Genomic DNA, 24572 nt, shown 5'->3' on the forward strand with positions numbered 1-24572 from the left:
TGGGACTTGGCACGCCGTTGGGGCAGGCTGCCACAGGCCCAGAGTCCCCTCACAGCCATGCTCCATCAACAGGGCAACTTTGGGGGGAGAAAATGTCACCCCCTGCTCAGGAAAATCTAGCTTCTTGCCTGGCCTCGCAGCCTTCCTCTGCCCTCTGCAGTGCCTCCCGACTACAGGGTTCTCTGTGCTGGCCCTGTGTAGCACTGTGTCACCCTGTCTAGGACTGGTGTGTTTTGCATGGTCTTTCTGCCTCTCGGCAGGCTGGTGACAGGCACAGAAAGTATTTTCCAGGCAGGATGAGGAAGCCAGGCCCCACCTGGGGAAGTAGGTGCTGGAGTCCTGTTACACAAACACTGCACACAAGAGCCATGTGCTACACAGAGTCACGCTCACACTGATAAAACTGCACGATGTCAGGAAGGGGTAAGCCCAGGGTATGACACAGCCTGGTGCTGTCTGTTTGGTACCAGACGGGGTGTCACCTTTGGTCACTTAATGCCACGTGGCTGGGACAGACTCCCGCCAAGTGCAAGGCTTCCTGTTCCCTGCTCTGGATGGCTCTGAGCCAGGCGCAGAGCCCGGGCTGTGAGAAGGGTCAGGATCCTCCTCAGACCAAACTGAGTCACTGGTATCAGCGCTCCACCTGCCCTCAGGGCGGCGGATCAATGGGTTGTTCACTGATTTCGCTTCACCTCATGCGGGGTCAGGGCTGCCCTGGCCAAGTGAACCTGCTCCTGCCTCCAGGCTGTGCTGCCCTGCCCCGGGTGCCCCGAGCAGCCTGGGCATCTGCTCGCCCTCCCCAGGGCGCTTGGTTCTTTCACGTTTCCGTCCCACTCGGAGCGGGGCTGTGGTGGCAATGGAGAACACGGACACCGGTCCGCATCGCGCTCTGCAGACAACGTGCGAATCGGGTATGTGCCCGTGGGGGACAACATCGGCCGCCCGCACCAAAGCCTGGCGATAGGCACGCGGCTTCGGATCCTGCCTTTGTCCCCCTGCCCTTAAACACCCCTCGCAGCACGGGAACGCTTGTGTTCCTCCAGGCGACTGTCGCAGGTTGCTCGCAGACCAGAAATGGTGACATTTGCAGGGTTTTTGCAATAAACTACCCCCCCCCCAAAAAAAAAAAACACAAAACGGAGTCGCTCTTCGCTGACCGGCACGAACCCCGCGGCCGCTGCTCCCCGGCGGCAGCTCCCGCCGCTGCGCGCTGGGTACCGGGTTTCCGTGCCGCGGCCTCGTGGTTTCCCCGCGGCGGCGGACTCGCCCTGCAGGGCCCCGGGGGGCGGCGGAAGCGGAAGCCGTGGGAACAGGCGGGCGGCCCCAACCACTGCGGCGGCGGGGGGGGGGGAAGCGGGCTGTACCACTGCGCGTCGGCGGGGGGGGGGGGATGCTGGCGTGGAAGGGCCCGTACGCACGTGGGGTCGAAGCCGGGAGGGGGTTGCTGCTCGTTGCGTCTCTGGGTCGCGCGGGGCGGGGAGCGGCCACCCCGGCAGCGCTGTATGGGGCTCGGCTCCCGGGCCGGGCCGGGCGAGCCACCCCCGAGCGCCCCATCCGCTTACGGGGGAGCCGCAGCGCTGCCCGAGCGGGGGCGCTAGCATGGGGAAGCGGGTTGTACCAATGCCAACTCCATCGCGGGGGGGGAGCGAGACTGTTCCAACACCGGCGGGGGCGAGAGAGCGATTCCTCTGTGCCACGGGGAGGCGAAGCGGGCTGTTCCAAGCCGAACGGCAGGGCGAGCCGTGCGGAAGGGGCGGCGGGACCGTCCCAGCTCTAACTGCCCCGCCGCCGGGCTGCCCTTCCCCCCCCCCTCCCCCGTGGCGGCGGCGGGTGGGCGCTTCCGGGCGAGCGGAGCCGGGGCGGACCGTACCACTGCCGGATGTGGGTGTGAGGCGGGCCGTGCCAATCAGCGCGCGGGCGGGGGGAGGGAGGCGGCCTGTGCGCGGCGAGCCGTGTGGCGGCGCGCGGGCTCTCGGGTCTCTCCCCGCGCGGCCGGGCCGAGCCGAGCCGAGCCGAGCCCAGACACGGGCCCCGCCGCCGCCGGGCCGGGCCCGCTACCGCCGCCCGCCCTCTCCCTTCCCCCGGCCCGGTGTGTGGGAGGCGCCGGGCCCGCTCGGACGAACGCCGACGCGCTCAATGCCCAGGGTGAGGGGGCCGCGGCGGGGAGGAGCCGGGGGGCGCCGGGTGAGGCCCGAGCCCCCGCCCCGGGGCGGGCCCGGCGGCGGGGAGGGCGCTGGGGGGGCTCCCCCCGACCCCTGGGGCTGGTCTGGGGGGTCCCCCCTGGCCTGGAGCGTCCCCTTCGGCGTGAGGGGTCGGTTTGGGGGCATCCTTCGTGGCCTAGGGGTTCCCCCGGCCTGCGCGAGTGGTTTTGGGGGGGCTTTTTCCTGGTTCGGGGAGTCCCCTTGGCCTGCGGGGCTGGTTTGGGGGGGTTCTTCCTGGTTCGGGGAGTCCCCTTGGCCTGCGGGGCTGGTTTGAGGAGGTTATTCCCGGCTTTGGGAGCGTTCTTCCTGTTTTGAGGGGTGCTTCCTGGTTTGGGGGGGTCTTTCCTGTTCGCTCTGGCCTAAGAGGCTGGTTTAAGAAGGTCCTTCGTGGTCTAGGAAGTTTCCCCCCTGGCCTGAGGGGCTGGTTTGGAGGGTCCTTTCTGGTTTGGGAGTTTCCTCTGGTTTGGGGGTGTCCTTCGTGGCCTAGGAGGTTCCCTTTGGCCTGAATGGCTGGTTTGGAGAGGGTCTTTCCTGGTCTTGGGGCTGTCCCCTGGCCTGTGGGACTGGCTTGGCCAATCCTTCCTGGCCTGAGTGGTTCCCATGGCTCATGGGGCTTGTTTGGGGGCTCCTTCCTGGCCTAGGGGGGTCCAAAACCAGCGTGTGTGTGTGGAGTCCCCTTTTCCTGTGGGCTGGACTGGTGTGTGGGATTCCCCCGGCCTGCGTGACAGGTTTTAGGAGAGTAGTTCTTGCCCGTGGAGTTGGACTGTTTTCCTGGGGGTCTGCTCTCACCCGTGAGGCTGGTTTGAAGGGTCCTCCCCTCACCTGGGCAGCTGGGTTGGTTTGTGGCATCCCTCCTGGCCTGTAGGACTGGTTTGTAGGGGCTCCCTCCCTCACTTGTGGGGCTGGGATGAATAGATCCCTAAGGGCTGGTTTAGGGGAGGAAGTCTGGCTTGTACCTGGACTAGAGGGGGGATTGAAGAGGAGTCTATTGCCGATAGGGCTGCGATAGTGGGAGGATCAGGAGACCTCAGAGGGGGGGTGGTCTGGGGTGATTGAGGGGGTCTTGCTTGTACCTGAGATGGGATGGGGAGGATTCAGATGGGCTTGTCTGAGAGGAGGGGGTCTTTCTCCTGTGTGTGTGTGGTGAACTGAGGAGAGTCTCTCAGCCTTAGGGATGCGGGAGGAGTCTGCGTAGGGGAGGATGAGAGGACAAAAATTGGAGGTGTGTTTGGGGAAGGGAGAGCTCCCTTGTGTTTAGCCCAGGGGTTGTCTGTAAAAGATAAAAAGATTTTCTGGGGTCTGGGCTGGAAGGTGGGAAGGGGGAAAGCTGGGAGCAGTGTTATGGGGATGGTCCTCAGGCTGGGGGGGGTGGGGCTGGAAAGGAAGGGTGTCCAGGATGTGGTGGTTTTCCTGGGGTTTGAGTGGGGGCAGGGCTGTGAATGCTGAGGCCGGTTTGTGTCCATAAAGGGCTGCCCTGTGGGATTTGGAGTTGCCTGGGTTAGAAGCGGGGAGTTTAGGAAGTCTGGCCTGACCAGAGCAGGAGCTAAAGAAAGCACTGGAATTGCTGAAGGTACTAGTAAGAGTAAGAGTGACCTTAGGAAGGCCTGAGAGAGGCTTTGGTAGGGAGCCATGTACTTACTGGATGGGGCTGTGGTTTGCCTGTAAGGGAATGCTTTGGTGGGGAAACCTAGTTATTGAGAGCTGGAAGTTTTGGGTATGGGACACAGCAGGGGTAGCAGGTTGGGGGGTGTTGCAGTACCGGAATTGTCATAGAAGAGGCCTCCACTCTGTTGTGGTGATGATTCCTCGTGGTTCCTTGGTGTGATTAGTCATGATCTCCTTTCTCTCTCGGGGTGGCTGTGTGCTTGTTGCTTTCAATATGAGAGGAGTAAGGCAGAAAGTTGGCTTTTAAAGGCTACTGTATAAATGGAAACTAGCTTCAAAACCCCCAAAATGAACGAGCCAGGTTCTGACTCAGAACTGCAGTTAGTATTTAAAGAAGAAAAAAGATAAACCCACCACCAGCAACAACCAGAAAACTATCTCCTTATGACTCAACGTATATAAATGCTTAGCTTTAATGAACTTAACTGTTGGAAAGAAATGATGTGTCTCAGTTTGTAAGTTAAGGTAGGAATAAATATCTGTGTGCGTACAGATGCACAGCCAGGAACATAGATCTTCTTAGAAGACAGGGTTCTTATTGTAATGCTTTTGCATACATCTCTAATAAACATAGATGATTGATTTCAGAATTAGTTACCTGTAAATACCCATCTTTCTCTTTCACATGGTAGTACTTAAACATTCTTCCTATATCAGAGCAAAGTTGAACTGTGAACGTAGCATGTTTCGTTGCTCTTGCCTCTGTACTTTGCCCTGTTCTGGAATGTTGTCTTGGTTAACTGTTGTGAGGCCTCCGAGGGAGGACGAACCGATGCACAGGCCTAGAGAGGACTGGGCCACGTGCTGTTCGTGTAAAGGCACATTTCTGCTGTTGGTTTAACAAAGACCATCCATAGCTGAAAACACAGCTCTTTATATATCGTAGCGCAGTCAGATAATTTCTGTAAATGTTACAGGTTGTGTAATTTTGCTAATATCTTTAGAGGAGAAAATGTGTCAGTGAAACACTGCTGTTGAAGTAGGAGAGAGGAGCTATACTTGCTGTGTATTGCCTATTGTAATGGGTTAATTTGAAAGTTTATTTGCCTGTGAAAGAGGGTTGAAGGTTTAAAATTGCTCTGTCTAAACATTGAAAAATAGAGCTAATGGCTTGAGAATCTAGGGTAGAAGTTACTCTCTTTGACACGTGAATTACAGTGCTAGATCAGCCTGGCATCTATTTAGGGCAGTATCTGGCTGATGTATATCATAAGAGTATAAAATACCTTTATAGTGGCTGTTGACTTCAGTATTATGTTGTGGCTCTTTGAACTAATTGTGAAGGGATACAGGAGTCTTAAATCTCTTGATCCTTTTGTGTATTATAGCACTTGAGACGTTGGATTGCTGTCTCTATTCAGGTCACTGTTATGTGCACCTTTGTTTTGTTGCCCCTTGTTTCTCTCTTTTCTGCAATAAAAAGTAATTTTTTTTCCCGTCTCTTACACTGAGAGTCTAGCTATTCTTGAAATAGTTGACTGTGAATTTTAACAATTGAGACTTTGTGGACGTGCAGTGAAATTTATCAGTAAGCTTAAGTTTCAGTGCTGAGACTGAATTTAACTGCCGCAGGAGCATGGAAGAGAAGCCAGTTCTCCACTAAGTCATTTTTCCAGCAGAGGTACATGGCAAATTCAAAGAACTGAGATGAGTAAGATGCAAATAATTCAACTCTAACTTAATTGAATAACATCCCTGTTGCTATGTGATTTGAAATTGCTTTTAAGTCCTGCTTGACTTGTTAATGATTTTTTTAGTTACTTCATCTTAAATGTGAGAATATTTAGTTTGAGTTGTCAGGGAATATGATTATCAGGACCATATTTTCAAAAACCAACAGTTGATACAATTTAGACAACTCAGCATCCTGATTTTTAGGAATGAGTTGTTAACATCACTTACGTAATCATAAAATGTTTTCTAAAGTAACTTCTGATTTTATGTATTTAAAGTCAAATGTAATTCTGTGACTTAATACAGGGGGATAATAAGCTTTAAATTCCTTTTTCTTAGAGGGCCTTTTGGTTTTGACTGTTTAAACAGTTATAGTTTTAGGAACTTTAATTTTTTGGCCATGGTATGTAAATGACATTCAAATATGTCTTCCTTCTAAAGCTTTTTTTTTTTTTTAACTAAATGGTGGGTGAGGAAAGTGTTCAATAATCATAAATGTCAGAACAGCATTTTAAATTACAAAGCAGGTTCTATCTCACAGAAAAGTCTGTAACGCAAAGCACACAGACATATCTTTTTTTTTTTTTTGAAAGAGTTAATGGAGTGTCTAATCACTTCCCACTGCTGAACTTGCCAAGATGATGTTCTCCGTGCATTGATGCCTGTGTTGATCATTAATGGTTTGACCTCACCCAAATTTAGGGAAGGCAGATAACTTTTTTTCTTTTTTTTTCAAGTACTCAAAAGAGTTTTGATGCAGGATTGGTCTCTTGCTGAGTAGTCTTACTAGGTATGTTTGGCAGTTCTTATTCTTTCCTGATGTTTCACTTTGAGATTTAAAAAAAAGAGTTTTGCTGAGGCAGATTTGTATCTGCTGCTGATGATTTTAAGGCCTAGGACAGAGTGACTAGGTTAATGCAAAAGGAAACGAATGAGTCACCAGCAGAACTTGTCAGCAAACTGGGAGGGAGCTCGGAGGCGGGGGTGGATAGGGTGGAACAGTAGAATTTTTGACCTCACCCCTCTCGAGGCACGTGTCATTCTGAACAAGTTTCCTTCAGAGATTGTTCAAGAATTTTTTCCAAGAATGTTAGTTACAGAATTTGTTCTCTGTATACAGAGAAAATATATTTTAGAAAAGATAGTTGCCTTAGTTCTTATTAATGTTGTATGTTTCTGCTGTGTTAAGGTTGACTAATTTTGGAGATCTTGATGGATTCTTTCACTTGAAGAGTGCCTTTTGCCCCAGAAGAAGCAGCTCTTCAAGACCTTTTTGACAGTCTGTTGATGGAACATAGCTCATTTAGCAGGGCAATACAGGAAAAGGAAGTGAAATCTAATGTACTCAAAATGTCAGGAAAAGTTTAGCTGGGCTGCAGGGTAATACCAGAATTGTAATTTTTATAGGATCAAGTTTTGTACTGTTCAGTGCACTGTCACACTAATTTCTTGCGTATAAATACAAAACGCAAGAAAGAGGTTTTATAGAAGAAGAAAAGGAGAAAAATTCAGCAGCTCAGTAAGTAACTTCATTAACATATCAAATGTAGATTTCCAGTTACATGCACAAAATTAGTTGAGGCAGTTTCAAAATACTGGTCTTAAAAAACACTGAAGTATCCTTTTAATATCGGCTGACAAATTAGCAGGCTTTGCTTTGCATCCTGTGCACTGGCTTATTTTGAAAAGTGATCCAAGTGACCTTTCCAAAGGTATCTCTGTTTTGCAATCTTTGGAAGCTGCAGCTGTTGCAAGCTGTTCAACTGTCTTGATGTAGCAAAGGAAGCACTTTTAAATGTATGTTTTGAAGGAGATGGTGGAGCTAGGAATACCTTATGATGTTGTTACTTATTTCTTAACAGAACTGTTTCCCTAACTTGTACAGGATCAATACGGAAGAGTAAGTGGTTTGCCCAATTTAAGTATTGAATTTAGAAGTCAATCCAAGGATAGGCTAGGCAGCCACTGGAGATGGATATTGGTGTGTTGCTTTTATACTTAAGGCAATCACAAATGAAGCTTCTGTCAAGTCAGGAATTCATTTAACTGTTTTCTCTAAATTAGTTAACTAGCACAAACAAACAAATGTGGGTGATTAATAGAAGGCCTGTCCCTTGCTTACATTTTAAGCACATTCTTGGTATTTTGAATGACGTTCTTCTCAAATTAGCCTCATTAGACTTTATCAAGTGCTCTCAGCATATAAGACTGTAAGTGTGAAGGGTGGGGAGCTGATGCAGTCTGGTGGTAGCGCTCACAGTGCTGTTAGTTTTAAAATAGTCCTCCCCATAGGTGCAGGGACTGTCACAGTTCACTAAATTTGAATGTGTAGATAGGCATCTTGATTGATGATTAATCCCTGATGATTAAGTTAAACAATATCAGAAACTAATTCTCAAGCATATCTAGTTCTTTTCCTAATGCAAGAATTGTTATTGCTTGACTTGTTTGTTCTGCTGTCTCTGTTTTTTCTCCTCCTCTGGTTTCTAATGGAGTAATTGCACCTCATTCGTAGTGCTGATGTGTTAGATACTTCTGCTCCCTTTCTGAGGCCAACCAAATAAAACATGTAGTAATTTTTTGGTTTCTCTCCATGTTCTATCTCACTTTCTAAATAAAAAAAAGTTGAAGATTAATTGGCTGAAATATTATTTCTTATTTCATATTGTACATATACATAGTTACTATTTATTGTAATCAGTCATAACAAGCTCTCAGTTCTCTTGGGATTTCTAAATGCAAATTTGCATTGCTAACCCTAACAGGGAGGAAGAAATTTGGAAGTATTTACCTGGGGAGATCAGAAGTTGTAGACAACAGGATTTTCCCTCTTTTTCATTTTCATAATTTAAAACCTGATTTTTCTTATTTAACTTTATGGTGTATAGCAGTTGAAGGTCATAGGAGGAAGGAATATAGATGTCATTAACCAAATTGTTTTAAAAGTAGGATTATGTGCTACATAAACTTCTAAGAGTCTTACCCTTCTGGAAATCATTTTTCATGCTTAAATACAGTGCTTTACATTTTTAATCACTTCTGAGCTATTAGCTAATTAAACACTCTTGTAATATTCCTGAGGGGAAGGTAAGGTGGTGTCATTCCTGTTCTGCAGACAAGCTGAGCTACTGAAAGGGGCTTGGCCAAGACTGGACCATGAGCAGTCACCGAACTGTGGGTAGGACCTGGGAGCTGGTGACTCCCAGTGCTATACTTGATTTACTGGAACATACTGTCTCCCTGTGTCCCTTATTCATGACCTGGTGAATGGTTTTTACAAAACAGTTTAAAAATAATTAAATAGAAATTAACTCTTTGATTGGCTTGAGGGAAGAGAAGTGTAACCTTAATGACCATATTTGATGCAACTCACAGTGTAGATAGCACTGGATGAGGCCCTTTCAATCAAATGATCAGTGCTGAAAGGGAAAATGTTTAAACAAGTTGTTTAAATACGACAAAATTGTTCTTCCCCCTTGAGACTGTGCGCTTTGGTAATGCTGTAACCCTCTGGTACTCTGGATCCAAATTTGGATCTCCTATACCAAGATCTCTTGCCCACTGTTCTTATTTTAAAAGGCTTTTTTAGGTTCTCAGAAGTAAAGAAGTTAGTCTTTTGACTATTCCTTTGTAATGTAATTCTTCGTGCGACTATCCAGAAAGCTGTCAGATGACTGAGTATACGTTTAAATGGGAGGTGGGAAAAAAAACACTATTTGTCTGAAAGATGACTTTCTTGCATAAAGATTCACAGGTCTTGGACACATGTGGATGCCATAACTTTAGTTATTCTATTCTTGGTACATCATAGCTACAGCAGACTGTAATACATTTTAACAAATCCTTTGCTTTGAGTTACTGTAGTATATATGAGAAAAAGTTGTGACAAATGTGCAAGAATTGACAAATGTAAGGATTTGAATTGATGCATTTAGATGGAACTCTTCCATCTGGGGTGAGACTTAATCCTGTAATCATTAAACTGATAAAATATTCTGGAATTCATTTTTGAAACTTGTATTTCAGTCATTCAGAGTAAGAACTGCTTTAAGGTCGGGGGAAGTTATTGAAAACATCTTTGTTCTTGCCTCTGGCAACCTAATTAATGTATTTTTTTGGCATTGAAAACTGTTCCTTAAGGAAATAATTGCTGTTCTTTGGGTGATTTTTGACTTCATGTCAGTGAAAAAGATAATTTTGTAGTACTTAATTTGACTATTTTAAAATGAGGATCTCATTAAAACACTGAGAGCACCAAAAGTTTGGGGTGTGAACTTCCAGGCATGTTTTTTTTCCTCCTAATTGTATTCATTTGAGTCTGCCACACTGACCTTTCTGTTGAAGTTATACGTTTGATTTCTGGATGCTAGCTTGGATTTTATTCAAATATTTTAAAAACTTAAATATATATATATTTGTAATGATTTTTTTTTTTTGGCCTCATGCTTTTTACATACCTTATTTCCTTCAGTTTAAGGATCTGTTCTGATAATGAATTATTCTAAAGCAGATAATACCATTCTGGCTAAATTTACCTTTTTTTCCACAAAGGAAAGCTGGTTCCCTTCTTCAGGTGTTCTTTAAGTCAACTTTGCACATCTAAGGGAGTAGTGAAGCTCATTTTATTCTGACTTCTCAGAATAAGTGATACGTTGCTGGCCTACTTATTATTTGCTAGAGACTTTTGCAGAACGTATGAGAGTTTGTACTGTGACATTGCAGGAAATGAGAAATGGAATATTATTAACTGAAGTTAAATTTCAGTCTACTGTCATGATGTCATACTTTCACAAAGCTCTCACTAGTATCTTTCAAACAAGTTCTGCTGTGAAAATGTTGATTAAAAACAGCTTACAAAGAAAGACTTTTCAACCAACGTGAAAGCCATGTTGCTTACTCTAGTATTTCAGCCTTAAATCTCCCCACTTAAGCTAGCTCAGGTTCGCTACATTTTCATCTCCTTGAACTTCCTGGCAGGATTACATTGTTGCATCTTTTACTGGTGTTGCTACAACATCTATATTTTGAATCCTGTGCGTTAAGGTTGGAAGTTGCCACTATCTTAATGCCCCTGTTTGCAAACACAGAAAAGATTGGGAATGACTAAAAGTTATTACTGCTGCATGACCATTTGGTTGCTTTTGAAATGACTAATTTCTAGTGGGTGGTATCTCCTCTCCCAAATGGCTTGGTGATACAGTGATGTTGGTGAAATTCCTGTGCTAGCAAAAGCTCTAATATATGGCAATTATACTCTTATAAAAGGGTCTCTGCTTGTATGGCCTCCCCCCCCCCCCCCCCGAAAAAATTAAGCCATACCCATGATATTTTTCTGTATGGGGGCTTAAGCCAAAAAGGTTAACAGGTATGACTGTACCAACAAACGCTTTCAAGTATGTACTTGGGTTCATACTATTTTCTCCTCTTCTATGGCACCTGGTTAATAGGGAGGAGCAGCAAAATGTGTCGAAAGGTTTCCTTGTTCTTGGTTCCGGTGTCTGACTGCCAGCAACAGCAGTTACAAGAAGTCCTGCATCTCTGGGCTAGAGCATGCTCAGTGCAGAAAGAATATTCAGAATAATAACTCTCAACTATCCAGTGAATATTGTGTGTTTATATATAACTTTTTAAATGTCATATCTGGCCTAATTTGAGCAACTTGTCAGAAATGCAGGCAAAGCCATATCCCTCACAAAAGGCTAGTCTCTGCTTCTTTCCCATCAAACTGAAAACTTTAGGGAAAGATATTTCATTAATTATTTTTGGTAGTGATTGATCTTTTAACTAAAAAATTGTATCCCCAAAACCCAGCATGAGGCAGACAGCTGGCAACAAAAACTTTAGCTGAAATAATTTAGTGTGACATAATTAATTAAGTCCGGATGGGGGAGCATCAGTAATAGCAGCTACTAGTTCTGCCTAAATAATTCTATATCTTTAGTCTTTTGCTTTACGTTATGGACTTCAGACTTTAGTGAGGTGAATGTTAGTTCCTGTTGGACTTGGAATTTTCTGGCTTTCCATTATTCTGCATGCTCTGAACGTAATGCTTTACAAAATACAATTGTGCTGTGCTTAGCATCCTGTTTACCCTTTGCTCGTTGTTACCTTGCCAGTAGAAGGTGGTAACCAGTAGAAATGCTGTTTTTTCTGGATAGTTATACTTTACTGTTCATAATTATTTATGAAAATAATAGCTTGATTCAAAGGTTCTGTTTATCTGAAGAATTAGTCTGCTAGTTTCTCTTACAAAATGTCAATTATGAGCATCGGATGTGTAGAGACTTCTTTAGAACTGTTCACTATTGCTGGGGCTCTCAGTACAATGGCTGACAAAAGTCTAAAATCTTGTTTGATCAGAATTCTCAATAAGTAAGAAAGGAATGTTGTTTCATACTGTACTAAAAGATGTGATTAAGTTTGTATCAACTAGTTTCAAAAGGAATTTTAGTCCTTACCACTACAAATAGCTTGAGCTTTCAGGAAAGCTGGTATTTGGTGTTTCTGGAATTAGAAACAACAGTTCCTCTTACATGATATTTTTCTTCTCTTTAGGTGTTCTGTTGGAAAATACGTCGCACATTTATGGCGATTCTGAGTGTGAGGGCAGACTTCTGCCAGGCCCAGCACAGCACCCTGGCTGACAAGTGAGCTGGGTGCAGGGGGTTTTACGTGCCATAATTACTTTGCCTTGAAGACTCCAGACACAGCGAACACTCTCAAATATATGGGATATCTTTTGCATATTGGAAGCATATTCCTTTTACTGACTCTAGCAAAACTAAGCATCAAGAAAACAAAGTGGAGAGAAAATCTGCCCTTATTTTTTTGCCTCACCAGTGCCTAAATGTAGAACAGGCTGCCTAGTCTTGCATGTAGTCAGAATTTTTGGAGTCTGAAGGATACCACCTGCAGTAATTGAGGCCTAAGTTGAAGGCAAGTGGATTCTAAAGCAAACCTGCTTTTCTAGAAGCGAAGTCTTTAAGGAACAAACACGGCAAAGCAAGCTCTGATCAATCCCAGGCATTTTAGTGGTCTTTTTAATGTTTTCTGCTGTGAAACGTTTCAAAAGTTATTGAATTTTTTTTTTGCCCCTTACGCATTTTGTTTGCCATTATGAACCGTCCAGCCCCAGTGGAAATTACCTATGAGAATATGCGTTTCCTGATCACTCACAACCCAACCAATGCAACCCTCAACAAGTTCACAGAGGTAAGGCAGTTAAATGAAGTATCATCCTTCTTATATGTGGAAAGTTTCTACAGAAGTACTAAACAGTCATTCTTCACACCTGTTGTTCACAAAGCTTTGAATGTTACTTGAAACTTAAGGCACTTTTTTTCCGTAGTATATTGTTTGCATTCTCCTGACAGTATGGGAAGAGAATTCACTGATGACTTTTTTCAAGTCCTCCATTTCTTTAACAGAGATAGCGGTTCTGTTTTAGAATACAAATACACCCCTTGCCATCTTTCTTGTCCGCGTTTCTGAAGGACTGCATGTTCTAACCGTAACTGGTTTCTGATCTTTCTTGGCCCTTAGGGTAGGATTAAGTGCAATGCTCAAAAACTGTTGTTTAACTTATGGGGATGTTTTCTCAAACTGTCCTCCTAGTCCCCCCATAGTCAGATATCAGGTGCTAAAATTTTTCTGTTAAAGATGACATCCACCTGGGTCTAATTATGGGAAGAAAGCCAATTACAATGGGCAGTGTATCGTACTGACACTATGAGGTCTTAAATACTGCAAAATTTAATATTCAGTTTTCTAAAAAAGTAACAGATGGTATCATCAGAGAAATACTAGTACAGCTTATTTCTGCATTCTAGTTTATTCCACATCTGCTATACCTTTGTGCCCTAGTCTTAGTGCCCTTAGTCTAGTCCAGAGGACTTTTATCTTGCATATGTAGGTCTTTTTCATTCTGATGAGATCCTGTCATCTGATACTGATGTCTGACTGCAGCTGCTAAGATTTCCGTCATTTAGCAACATGCTCTTCACCGTGAGTCCACTTAGATATGAATGGTTAATTTTATCTGAAACTCGCATTCTTTTGGTCTCTCTCTTTTTTCCCCCATTATTATGGATTATCTCTCTCAAGACTCTTCAGGAGTCTTGAGTCTGGAATAGATATTATTACTGCTAAATGTTAAAAGTCAAGTGACTCAGTCCAAACGTGAGAGGAAATTCTGCTTGCTGTATGAACCTTCAAAGTGAACTGGAACAGCTTTTGTTTGATCTCCTGATTATTTATCTAGCACAATGTGCTACTTATAGTGCATTACAAGGAAGCTAGAGTATGATGGTGTGTGTGTTCTGTTCCTCCCTGCCTCAAAATGTCAACACTGGCTGAAGCAAGCAGTTCCATGCTTCTATTTAAAGAGGAGAAGAAGCTGCATGGAGAGTATAAGCAGCTATTTTCCTTTTGCTCTTGTATATATGCAGTTTTTTTCCACTCTGGCCTTTCCCTGGAGAAGAATATTTCAGAGGTATTTCATATTTATTCTTGCCATTTGTAACCCTTGTCCTAATGTAGGTCATAAACACTTTTTTTTGATTTGGCCCTTGCTCCTTCATTGTCTAGTCTCCTCGGAACTGTGGAATAACTGAAATACCGCTGACTCAGGATAGTATGTTTAGTTTTGTAGCTATTGAGAAAATTCTTTAATTTCTCACTCTATCAGTGTGCTCACATGTTTTCCTTGTTCTTAAAGGAGCTGAAGAAGTACGGAGTGACAACCTTGGTGCGAGTTTGTGATGCCACTTATGATCAAGCTCCTATTGAAAAAGAAGGAATCCAGGTTCTAGTGAGTTGCCTTTAAAAACTGTCTAAAACTAGAAAAAATCACTGGTCTACAAATGATGGGGATGGCCTTAATATTTTAGGTTCAATAATGCCATGATTTCTTTCAGATTGGCCAAAAGCTGTGTGATTCCCTGCATCAAATAAAGGTGGTTTTGAGAAACTCGCTGTAATTTTGTGGAATGTACTTGCAGATTCATTGCTACGGACCAAGCATTTCAGTTAGAATATAAATTTCTATTCTTGGATTTCTGGATTTGTTAAGATATTTTGGTTGCCTTTTAGTGAATGTGTTGATAGTAGTCCGATGTGAATTTGCAGAACTTATAGCCGGTTCAGCCTTGTGGTTCGTACAACTTAGTTCAGTTTTTTTTCCCTAGACACAGCACTTCTTGGCTTTACCATTGACCCTCTCAGAGTGAAGATAAAACTCCCTTCTCTTTCTCAGTCAAAAGGTGCCACCTTTTGAGACTATAGCTGACATGTTGATAGGCTGCTTGTTTTGCATAAAACCAAGGCTTCCACTGGCTGTCTGTAGTAGAATATCAGTAGCCTCATCATTGCTTGCCTGTAAATGCAATGTAGCTGTTGGTGTCTTCCCTATTCAGCAGGTGGAATTCCATAACTGCTACTCATAGTTAACATTATGCAATGGCTGTCTGACTATATCATCATCTAGTATTGCTCGATGTCTTAGGGGAGGTTTTTTTAATAGGTGTGTGCTCATGTTAAGCTTGCAGGCAGTATTTTTCCAGGCAATACTTCTGAATTATTATAGTGTGTCAGATATAATCAGTTTATTTTACCGAGTGACTAATCTCTGTTGTGATGCCAGAAACGGCATCTTGCCTTCTTGTTGCAGATAGTCTTTTATTACCTCTTGATTTTTATGGCCCAGTTGAAGGAATACTTTTACAGTTTTCCATAAGGAGGAAAACTTTTACTCTGGCATATCTGTGGAGGTTCTACATACAGATCAGTCAGATTTTTTGGCTCCCAGCCCTAGTAAGCACCTACTCCAGTTGTAGGCAGCCAAGTGTCCCTCAGTGTTGTTGGAAAATCAGTCATTCCAAGGCTTCCAGGTTCCTAGGGCTGTTGCTCTGGAATAGCCTTTTATTCCGTCTAGGAGCTGTCCTGGAGTTGGGCATCATATTGTTTCCAGGCATGCTGCTGGGGAACCCCTAGCTTTAGTAGTGCTAAGATTGGAATAGATGAGAAGGATTAAACTTCTGGTGTCTTAGATCTACAGAAGAGTGTGCGGAAGCCCTCAGAGCCCTGATTTGAGCTGGAGCTTAGAGTATTTTTGTGTTTCTGTGGTAGAGCAGAGATTTGAATCCTTCCTAGAAGCCTTAGGCCAGATTCCCCGGGCTCCGGCTGGGACCAGCTGACCTTGGCATCCTGGCAAGCGGTGAGTGGAACTGACAGGAATGTCATGGCCCGGGGCCCTGGGCAGCGCAGCAGCCCTGGGAGCGCTCTTTGCTTTGGAGCAGGCACTTCGGAAATATTTGGGGGATTTTGGTTCTCGAGAAACTTTGAAAACTTGGTGTTGGTTAGAACTGAACTGAAACCAATTTTTTGAGGAAGCTTTTCGAATTCTGGAAATGGTATTTCAGCCAACTCTGCTAAGGGCTGTTCTGTTGGAGAGCCTTTCACTTTGAGTAACGCATGCAAGTGTCTTGTGCCTGTACACATCTGCCCCAGCCAGCCTGTCTGCATTCAGTGTGGTTCAGTTAGTTGTTCTTAGTATTCTGTTGCTGCAGAAGGCAAAACAGTAGAGAGCACAAATCCACTAGGCACCTGTAAAGGGTAGCAGAAAACAGGGGGTGACAGAGAAGGTTTGCTGCTAGTGTCATCATTGATCCAGGGGATCCCAGTCATGACAGTCATGATATTGCTTTCAAAATTTACTGTATTGCAATGGCATTTTGGTATTTTAAGTCTAAGTAGTAATCAACATGACCACCCCCTACATAGCTTTTCCTTCCTATTAATGCAAGGTTTTTCAAAACAGCGTTCTGTTCTGTTCAGAAATGGTATTGAATTACCAGCTGGCTGAGAAAATAACACATCACTATTTAAAGCTAATATTTGCTTGTAAAAATAATGAAGATTAAATACACAGCCTCAGAGAGATTAGTGTCTATTTTAAAACTGTTGAGGTCAAAAGCCTAGTAAAACCCCTGAAACTGAGAACATTTTAGCAAAGCCTGCTTTCATGCCATGATACAGAATAATATACTGGCAGGGTGGGTAGAATGTGGCAGCTAGAGAGTTGTGTTGGCAGATGGCGTAGTGAGAAACTAGAGAATTAGATGTACTGTGTTTGAAGTAGTAGTATTGCATACGCATGTTTATCAACAGGGATTAAATCAGGGAGGCAGGAGGTGGAGATGGATTTAGTTTCTGTGGGATTCTGCGCAGTTCTCATAGTTATGTTCCTGTGTAAGGTCTTGTCTGCATAGGAACGTTGCATCAGAAAAACTGCAGTTGGTTTTCCTTAAAGTATTTTTGCACTGACTGGTGACCAAAGAGGCTGTAATAGGTTTGTTTGTCTTAGGGATCTAAGACACATTTCACTGTTCTACTTCTATCAGTTTTTCATTTACTGTTCATAAGTAGGTCAGACTTTTTTTGCTCTATGTGCCCTCCAGACTTACAGAATGACCACCACTTTAATGCTAGCAAGCAGTCAAGAATGCCCATGTTAGGGATGTGAACTCATTGCACCTGATATTTATCGTGTAATCATGGACTCTGGTGCTTGAAGGTGGGAAAGTTCCACACCGGTGGCAACAGTCTCCTCACATGCAGGCACTGGCCATTGTGCTGTGAGTGTTTTGCCACTGTAATTTGAGTTCCACGTGAGCTCCATGTAGATTTTGAAGAAAGGAGTCTTTGTCACCTTAAAGTTCTGTTGCTGCTTCTTGGTCATCTCAGTTCTGCATTGCTAATCCTGCTGTCATTGCTGATGGGCAAACCCAGAGTTGTTCTTCTATTGAGCAGGGCTGCTCTAGATAAAGAGTAAATAAGAATAACCCTTCTTGCCTATCATTCTTTTCAGCTCCTGAAGGGTGGCACAAAAGAGACATTTTCTGTTTGTACAAGCTCAGTGCATCATTCTGGTTATTAATGACTGTTTTGGTCTTGGAGCTTAGCAATTTGTTTTCTATGCTGCCTGACAGGAATTGAGGTGATGCTGACAGAACTCATAATCAGGAGAAAAACTGCAAAACTTTGCTACAGTTGCTCCTCTAGTCCCAGAATTATTCTTGTATCACATAATAGGCAGTATCCTATACACCAGTGTTTTATCAGCCCTGATTTAATGTCAGTGGTTTACCAGTAACGGTAAAGTGATGCTCTTTGGGGAAATAAGGACTGTCATTAATTCCAACCGGCACAAGAGTTGTGCGGACATGATGGTTAGCATGTAAGCTAAAGTAATATAGTAACCTTGTGTATTTGGTGTCTGAAGGAAATGATTTGAATTTAATTTAAACTAAGATATAGAACTGATACGTGAATTCTGTTCTTGCAAGTCCGATTCAAAAGCAAGCATGTTGCAATAGGTAATGCCCAATCTCTTGACAGTCCATACATCGTTTCCTGACAGTGGAAGATACTGGTCCTAAATTAATATAGCTAGCAATATGTGTTTGAGTGAAAAATCATGTAAAGACTTATATTAGGAAGCACAAATTTTACCTTATGATCTTGTTTCTATAGCCTTTTATTTTGCTGTGTTGTCCTAAATATTTTTAATTTCCATTTCCTTTAAAAAGGTGTTCTCTACACTCTTCAGGTTCAGACTTTGTGTATCTGAATTAATCATAAAGTTATTTAGTGACTTGAAGCTTTTTGGTTTTGTAGTTCTGCAATGTGGATTTGCACCTTGCAGCATTTTAACTGCTAACACATTTAGAAGATGCTTTTTAGCTGAGATCGTCTGTACGAACCTGTACTTGCTCTACAGGAAGTGTCAGGGTAGCAGTAAGTGTATTTCAAAATGGAAAGTCTAGTGTTTTTCTCACCTTCCTTTGGCTTGTTGGGTTTCTGCATGCTCTTTTAGGCTTCAGAGAGTATTGCTTCATGTTACCTGTTCTCAAGATAATAACTGAAAGGCATGGTTCTAGCCGATGACAGCAAGAGAGCACTCCTTTCAGAACAGTTTTCTTGCTGTTTGGAGAGGTTGTTGAAAGATATGAAAATCTGGCTATGAATCTCTTTTGTAATATGCATTGCAGTCTACTAATGACAAGTGCTAAATAACTAGGTATCATTTTTGCTAGGTATCATTTTTCCCCTTGCATCTAGGAGTGCTTTTTCTAAGCACTCCCTGTTTCTGAGAAGAGTAAAACATGTGACATGTTATACTTGGTCATAATTTTAGGACATATAGTACTCCACTTAGCACAGATTCCGGGAGGGAGCTATGACCTAGAGAAAATGGGAAGCTTCTTGCATGTGATTTTGATTTCCAGCCATGTTGGTGATATTTAGTGTGGCCTAAGCAATTTAAATATTGGCAACCCTTTTTATAGGCAGAAATGAAGTAATAAAGTCTGTTTGGTGGTTGACTTTGCCTTTGCCTAAGTGCTCTTCTCTTTTTGCTTATGAATGTGTTTTTAACTGGAAAATACCTTGGTAATTGTGACTCTCTTGCTTATTGGATGCCATATGTTGCATCTGGACAAGCTGATCCATTGGAATTATACTGAAGTATCTTTTCCTCTGTGCAGAATCTGCAGTACAAACAGAATTTTAAAAGGTTGACACAACCACAGGCAAAAATCTACAGAGTTCTCATCTCTCAAGTATTTAATTGAAATGTCTATTGATTTTTATGTATTTTGAATAAAATGAGATTTAAAAGGCAGCTGTTTTTCTAAAAATTCTATACTACAGTAGAGTTTTATTGTAATTTTATTGAAAAGTCTAATTAACTGGTTGTTAAAAATTCAATGTTACATTATGATATTGATGTGCAAACTTCTATACATCTAGTAAACTCCCCACTAAACTGTTGCTATAATATGTACTTCTTGGCTGAATGGAATATTTTCCTTCTCCTAAATATGGTTACCTTGCTGTTGATTATGGATTAAAATCTGTGTGTGGGCATCTGCTTCAGGAAAGTTTATACTTAACGTCTTTTTTCCTTCAAAGGACTGGCCGTTTGATGATGGAGCACCACCCCCGAATCAGATAGTTGATGACTGGCTAAACCTGTTGAAAAGCAAATTTCGTGAAGAGCCTGGATGCTGTATTGCTGTTCACTGTGTTGCAGGGTTGGGAAGGTTAGTACTCTGCTGTCTTGTTTTTATGCTGGATTTCAGTAAGGGTTTATATTTTGGGAGGTTGGTCATGGAAGGTGTTGAGTAAATGTCAGTTTCTGTTTCCTCCCAAGTAACACTTTTAAGTATTATCAACAAGTTTGTATCAGTAAAGCAAAACAGATTTACTGCAGTGTTGAAGTCTTTGGTAATTTCATGGCTCTGCTCCAGGATAAGAGAAAAATTTGGGGTGTTCAAGACACTTCTGTCAATCACAAATGACACAAGAGGAAGTAGAGACACTACTAATTGAAAGTATTTCTTCCTGTTAAAGGAATAAAATCTCTTTGCTTTTTGTCAAATGCAATACACATGTACAGTGCAATTTCTAAGGCCATACATCTTTTTGTTTTTTTAATTTCCTCCTATTTTCAACTGGGTATGCTATTCAGCATACGGCAAAAAATGCATTTAGAAAAAAACACTTCAATTGCTGGCTTTTCTTACTCTAATGTGGCTTCATTTCAGAGGCAAGTAGAGTTAGGCTAGTGTTTCTTGCTCACATGCAGGCTGGTTTTTTTTTTTCTTTTTTTTTCTCTTTTTCCTTCCCTTCTCCCCTTCTCACCCCTCAAAGTGTAACTTCCTTCTCTAGGAAGAACTCCCTTTCAGGATGAAATAAAAAATACGTATAAAAATAGTTAAATGTTACATTCCTATACTCAAATGCAATCTTTGGATGTTGTGTTTATGCTATGAACTAGGAAGGAGTGGAGCTTAAGTGCTAGTATTCTTATGATAACTGTGGGACTGTTAATATTCAAGGATCTGAATAATTAGACAGAAAGGTGAATTAAAGAAAGCAAAGTCAGATGTAAGCAGGATAGTGTGTGTCAAGTTCTTAAGTCTCTTCCACTAGAGAAGAAGAGATAGGGGGGAAAAATGGCCAATGCTTTAAGACTAAAACCTAGCCAGACAAAACCAAGGCAATTAGCATGATTTGCTTATCCATTTCTGTCATATTTTTAGCTGAGGATCATCTTTAGGAATGTGCCCACATGTTGTAACTCAAATGATTTTAAACTCTCCTGTTTCTTGCATGGTATCAGGTGAAAGGGTACAGAAGTTTCCCATCTGGTGTGTATCACGTAAACTTGTATATTTATTCCATACAGAATGACCTTTTTGCTGTTGTTCTCAGACTCTTTCTGGCAGAAGGAAAAGGAAAAATTTTCCAGATTTTGCTTTAATCTGGAAAACAGTCTACCTGTAGTAGGCATTTAAACCTCAGCTATAGTAAATAGAGACAGCATTAAAAAAAAAAAAAAAAAAGGTGCTTAGTGCTTTTGAGATTTCAGATTATTTCCTTTGGAAAGCAATTTCTTCTGTTTATGCAGGTGCAGCACAGCAGCGATAGTGTGAGTTGTTTCTCCTAATTCCTGAGCTGTTTCTTGTTTAGCTATGAGTACAAGTTGTCCAATTGCCATTACCACTCTACTGTCAGAGGTGCTGGTGGCAACTGTATGTGTTTACTAGGATGAACATCAGCCCAATAGAAAATTAATATGTACTCTGATTTCAGCTCATTTGAAAAGCTAGGTCTTTACACTTAACTGATTTCCAAAGTGAGGACCCCAAAGTAGAAAGTTTTGCTTTATTGCCTTTGGAACTCTCTGGTTCTATATGTAGCATACAGCAAAAAAATTAATCTATAGAAGTCGTCTGTTAAATGCCGTATAGAACTACCTCATGTGCAGCTAAATCTATAGTGTCATAAGAAACAAAATGCATTGAAGAGATACTATAGACTTCTTTGAGCAAAACAGAAAATTAGGTCATAGGGAAATGAGAAAGCATAAAAATCCACAATTATTGTTTCATGCCAAACATTAAGGAGCTATTGTTTTTTTGGGGTGTGTGTGTTTGTGCTGGAAGCAGAGCTGTCTGTTAAAAGGAATTTTGCATAAGATACTCAGCAGGCAAATGTCTTTTTGTAGATAAGGTTTAAAGAGAAGACACTTAAATATTTGCTTATAGATTAATTTTGATGTATTTTGAGGGATTCAATATATTGGTTCTCCAGATCTTGCTTAAATATTGATTTCTCATTTAGGGCTCCTGTCCTGGTTGCACTTGCTCTCATTGAATGTGGAATGAAGTACGAAGATGCAGTTCAGTTTATAAGGCAGTAAGTTAAGCTTAACAATTTACAAGAAATTTCCTGGTTAATATATTAAGCCATTGGACTCTTGAAATTCTTTTCAAAATTTTCTTTGAATTTTGTTTTTGAACTTTGTTCAAAACTCAAGCTTTGGAACTTAAAAAAATAATAATTTACAGGCTAGAGTTGTAAAAATTGTGCACGAGTTGGACAAAGTGTTCCTCATTCAAGAGAAACCGTAGTGAGATTGAGCCCCTAAGCAGCATAGTTTCTACAACAAATACCCGAACATCAGCACCCGTGCAGGTGTTTTGTGCATTATCCAGTTGGGAAATGTCAGCAGCCACCCAATCTGGAAAATAACCAAACTGGTTATTGGTGAGACTGTAGAGCTCTGTTGTTTTAGTGTTAACATCAGATCTTGAAATGAAGCCCAGCAGGTAAGAGATATTGACTAAGCTTTGCCAAAAAAGCAATTCATCCTTTCATAGAATCCTCAAGTTAACAGTTGTCTCCATAAACTACACTGTGTCAACAGATTTTTTTTTTTTTTTGAGCTTTTCCTTTCTTAAATGCCTTTTTCTCCTTCTAGGTACAATACCTTTCATATTTATGCTAAATTATTTTCTGAGCACCATTTATGTATTCGTATTTGACTGTCATGGTCTTTCTTAGCTACTATATTAAGTAGTATGTGCATCTTCAAGGGAAGGTTGACCTTGATGTTGTTCAGTGAGTACTGCTGGTGATGGAAACAAACTCTCCCAATCCAAGAAAATATGCCGAAATTTGCTAGTTGGATTTTGATTTAACATTGGCACATAGGTAATGAACTGCATGTGCTGGTCTGGTTTATCCTTCCTCAGACTGTCAATGGATAAAGAACCAAGCCAAAATGCCATTGTATAGGTATGGAAAAGCTTTGAAAGAAAGTAACTGGTCTGCTTTAGAATATATACGGTGATTGAAGCAGTACTTTTTCCATTGATATTAGCCTTCATTCTGTTTGTTTTAGGAAAAGGAGGGGAGCTTTCAATTCCAAACAGCTGCTTTACCTTGAGAAATACCGACCTAAGATGCGATTACGCTTCAAAGATGCCAACGGTCACTGCTGTGTTCAATAGAAAGAGATACTAAACGAAGGCAGAAGTTTATCATGGCTGTTTTCTGGACTCTTGGCACCTGGAAATGTGAATCTGGAATCAAACTACGTCATCAAATTAGTGGTGGAGTCAGTGCTCCTCAACCTCTGTCCTAATGGTGGTGATGATTAAAAAATAAAAAAATAAAAAAAAATAAAATTAAGAGAAACATTTCAGTGAAGGATTATTTTCTCCTCAGGCTGCAGTTTGAACATCTGCAAGGAGAAAATCAGTTTCAGAACCTTCTGTATTTTTAACTTTTTAAAAAAAGAAATAAAGTAAATTTTATGTCTAAGGAAAACCAGCAGAGCATTGGCTTGTGCAGAAGCTATTTTCTTGATTTGAGGAAAGTACCCCACAGTTAGGTCCTGATACGTTAATTCCCATGGGACTCTTTTAAATGGAGTTACTTTTTTTTTTTTTTTTTTTTTCCTCTTGCTGAGAGCTGGCAGACAGAAATGAGGAGAAGCTTTTGTTGCTGTATGTGAGCAGTCTGACAGCCTTAAGCCCAACGTGGGCATTCTCCTAGAGATTTGGTGATGTTTGTGTTGCATGTCCACATGGTGTTTAGGCTCTGCAGGTGGGAGGAATTTCCTGGTGGGCTTTAACAGAAGACTCGCTACCTAATATCTTTGTTGAATCCGCTAAAGGCCTTTTCTGATCGGTGGGAGATGGTGTTTTAAATGTGTGTGTGTGTGTGTGTGTGTGTGTATGAATGCATGCATGTGTGTGTGGTTTTGTGTGCGTCTAAGTCATATTTCTCCAAAGAATTTGGCTGAAATATTAATTGTCTTTCTGTTGTTAGATAGAAAATCTATCCTGGCAGAAGACTGATGTTCAAAGTGTCATAGGTGACCAAGGGGGAGTTCAGGCAAAGATTTTAAATAACTTATCTGTCATAAGGAAAGAAAAAAGGCTTTTTGCTACTGTCCAGATTCTCTGCCTTACTGAACACAGTAAATCAGGACTTGGAGGGAGGGTCTCATTTGTACTGTGCATGAGGTAGAGCTAGTACGCACAGAAATGTGGTCCACAAATATATATGCCTGATATGGGTGTTTTCCCAGACTAGCCTTCATGTACAGTTCAGTTTAACCACTGATTGCCTTGTTATTTTTTATTAGATTCTTTTGGAGGGAGCATCTCTGGTTGCACACCAACATGCCTAACGTGCGTTGGCAGACCATAACTTACAGGGTGGGAAACACGTGCTGGTTTCGGAGTGTGGGGGCTGAGTGTATGATTTGTGGGCCAGCGCTGCGTCCTCTTTGTAGGGCCACCGATGTGCTCCCTGGATTAATCAAGACAAGTCATTTTATAGCCTCTAAGAAGCAGTTTCAGCCAGGCTACTTTACCAAACACAGGTTAACTTAGTGCCCTGCCCCATTAGTGACCTCATATGCTTTCAATTTGATGTTATGTCTGTAATACTCAGCCACTGAAGGCACTGAATACAGGTTTAAGGTCATACTGTCCTGTGATCTTTTACTGTGGAGCACCAAAGGCTTCTGTCTGTGCCTGTAGTAGGTGCAGACTGGTTCCCATCTCTTACTGATACCTCAGATGCTGGCGATGTGAACTGCCTACGCAGGGTTTCTTCCTGTTCTAGAGTTGTTTTTAATTTGTAACATAACTGCACAAACACTTTCAGAAA

General features: G+C 42.3%; 1 protein-coding gene across 1 annotated transcript; it reads left to right on the forward strand.

Annotated features, from left to right (window-relative positions):
* The first annotated feature begins 1930 nt into the window (after positions 1 to 1930).
* Positions 1931 to 23219, forward strand: PTP4A2 (protein tyrosine phosphatase 4A2). The gene is made up of 6 exons (XM_067311371.1): positions 1931 to 2145; positions 12096 to 12752; positions 14257 to 14349; positions 19512 to 19642; positions 21729 to 21803; positions 22792 to 23219. The coding sequence occupies exons 2-6, from the start codon at positions 12657 to 12659 to the stop codon at positions 22898 to 22900; spliced, it is 504 nt and encodes a 167-aa protein (XP_067167472.1). The 5' UTR covers positions 1931 to 2145; positions 12096 to 12656; the 3' UTR covers positions 22901 to 23219.
* The last annotated feature ends 1353 nt before the right edge of the window (positions 23220 to 24572 follow it).

The sequence above is a fragment of the Apteryx mantelli genome, chromosome 27, assembly GCF_036417845.1.
Source record: "Apteryx mantelli isolate bAptMan1 chromosome 27, bAptMan1.hap1, whole genome shotgun sequence".
Lineage (NCBI taxonomy): Eukaryota > Metazoa > Chordata > Aves > Apterygiformes > Apterygidae > Apteryx > Apteryx mantelli.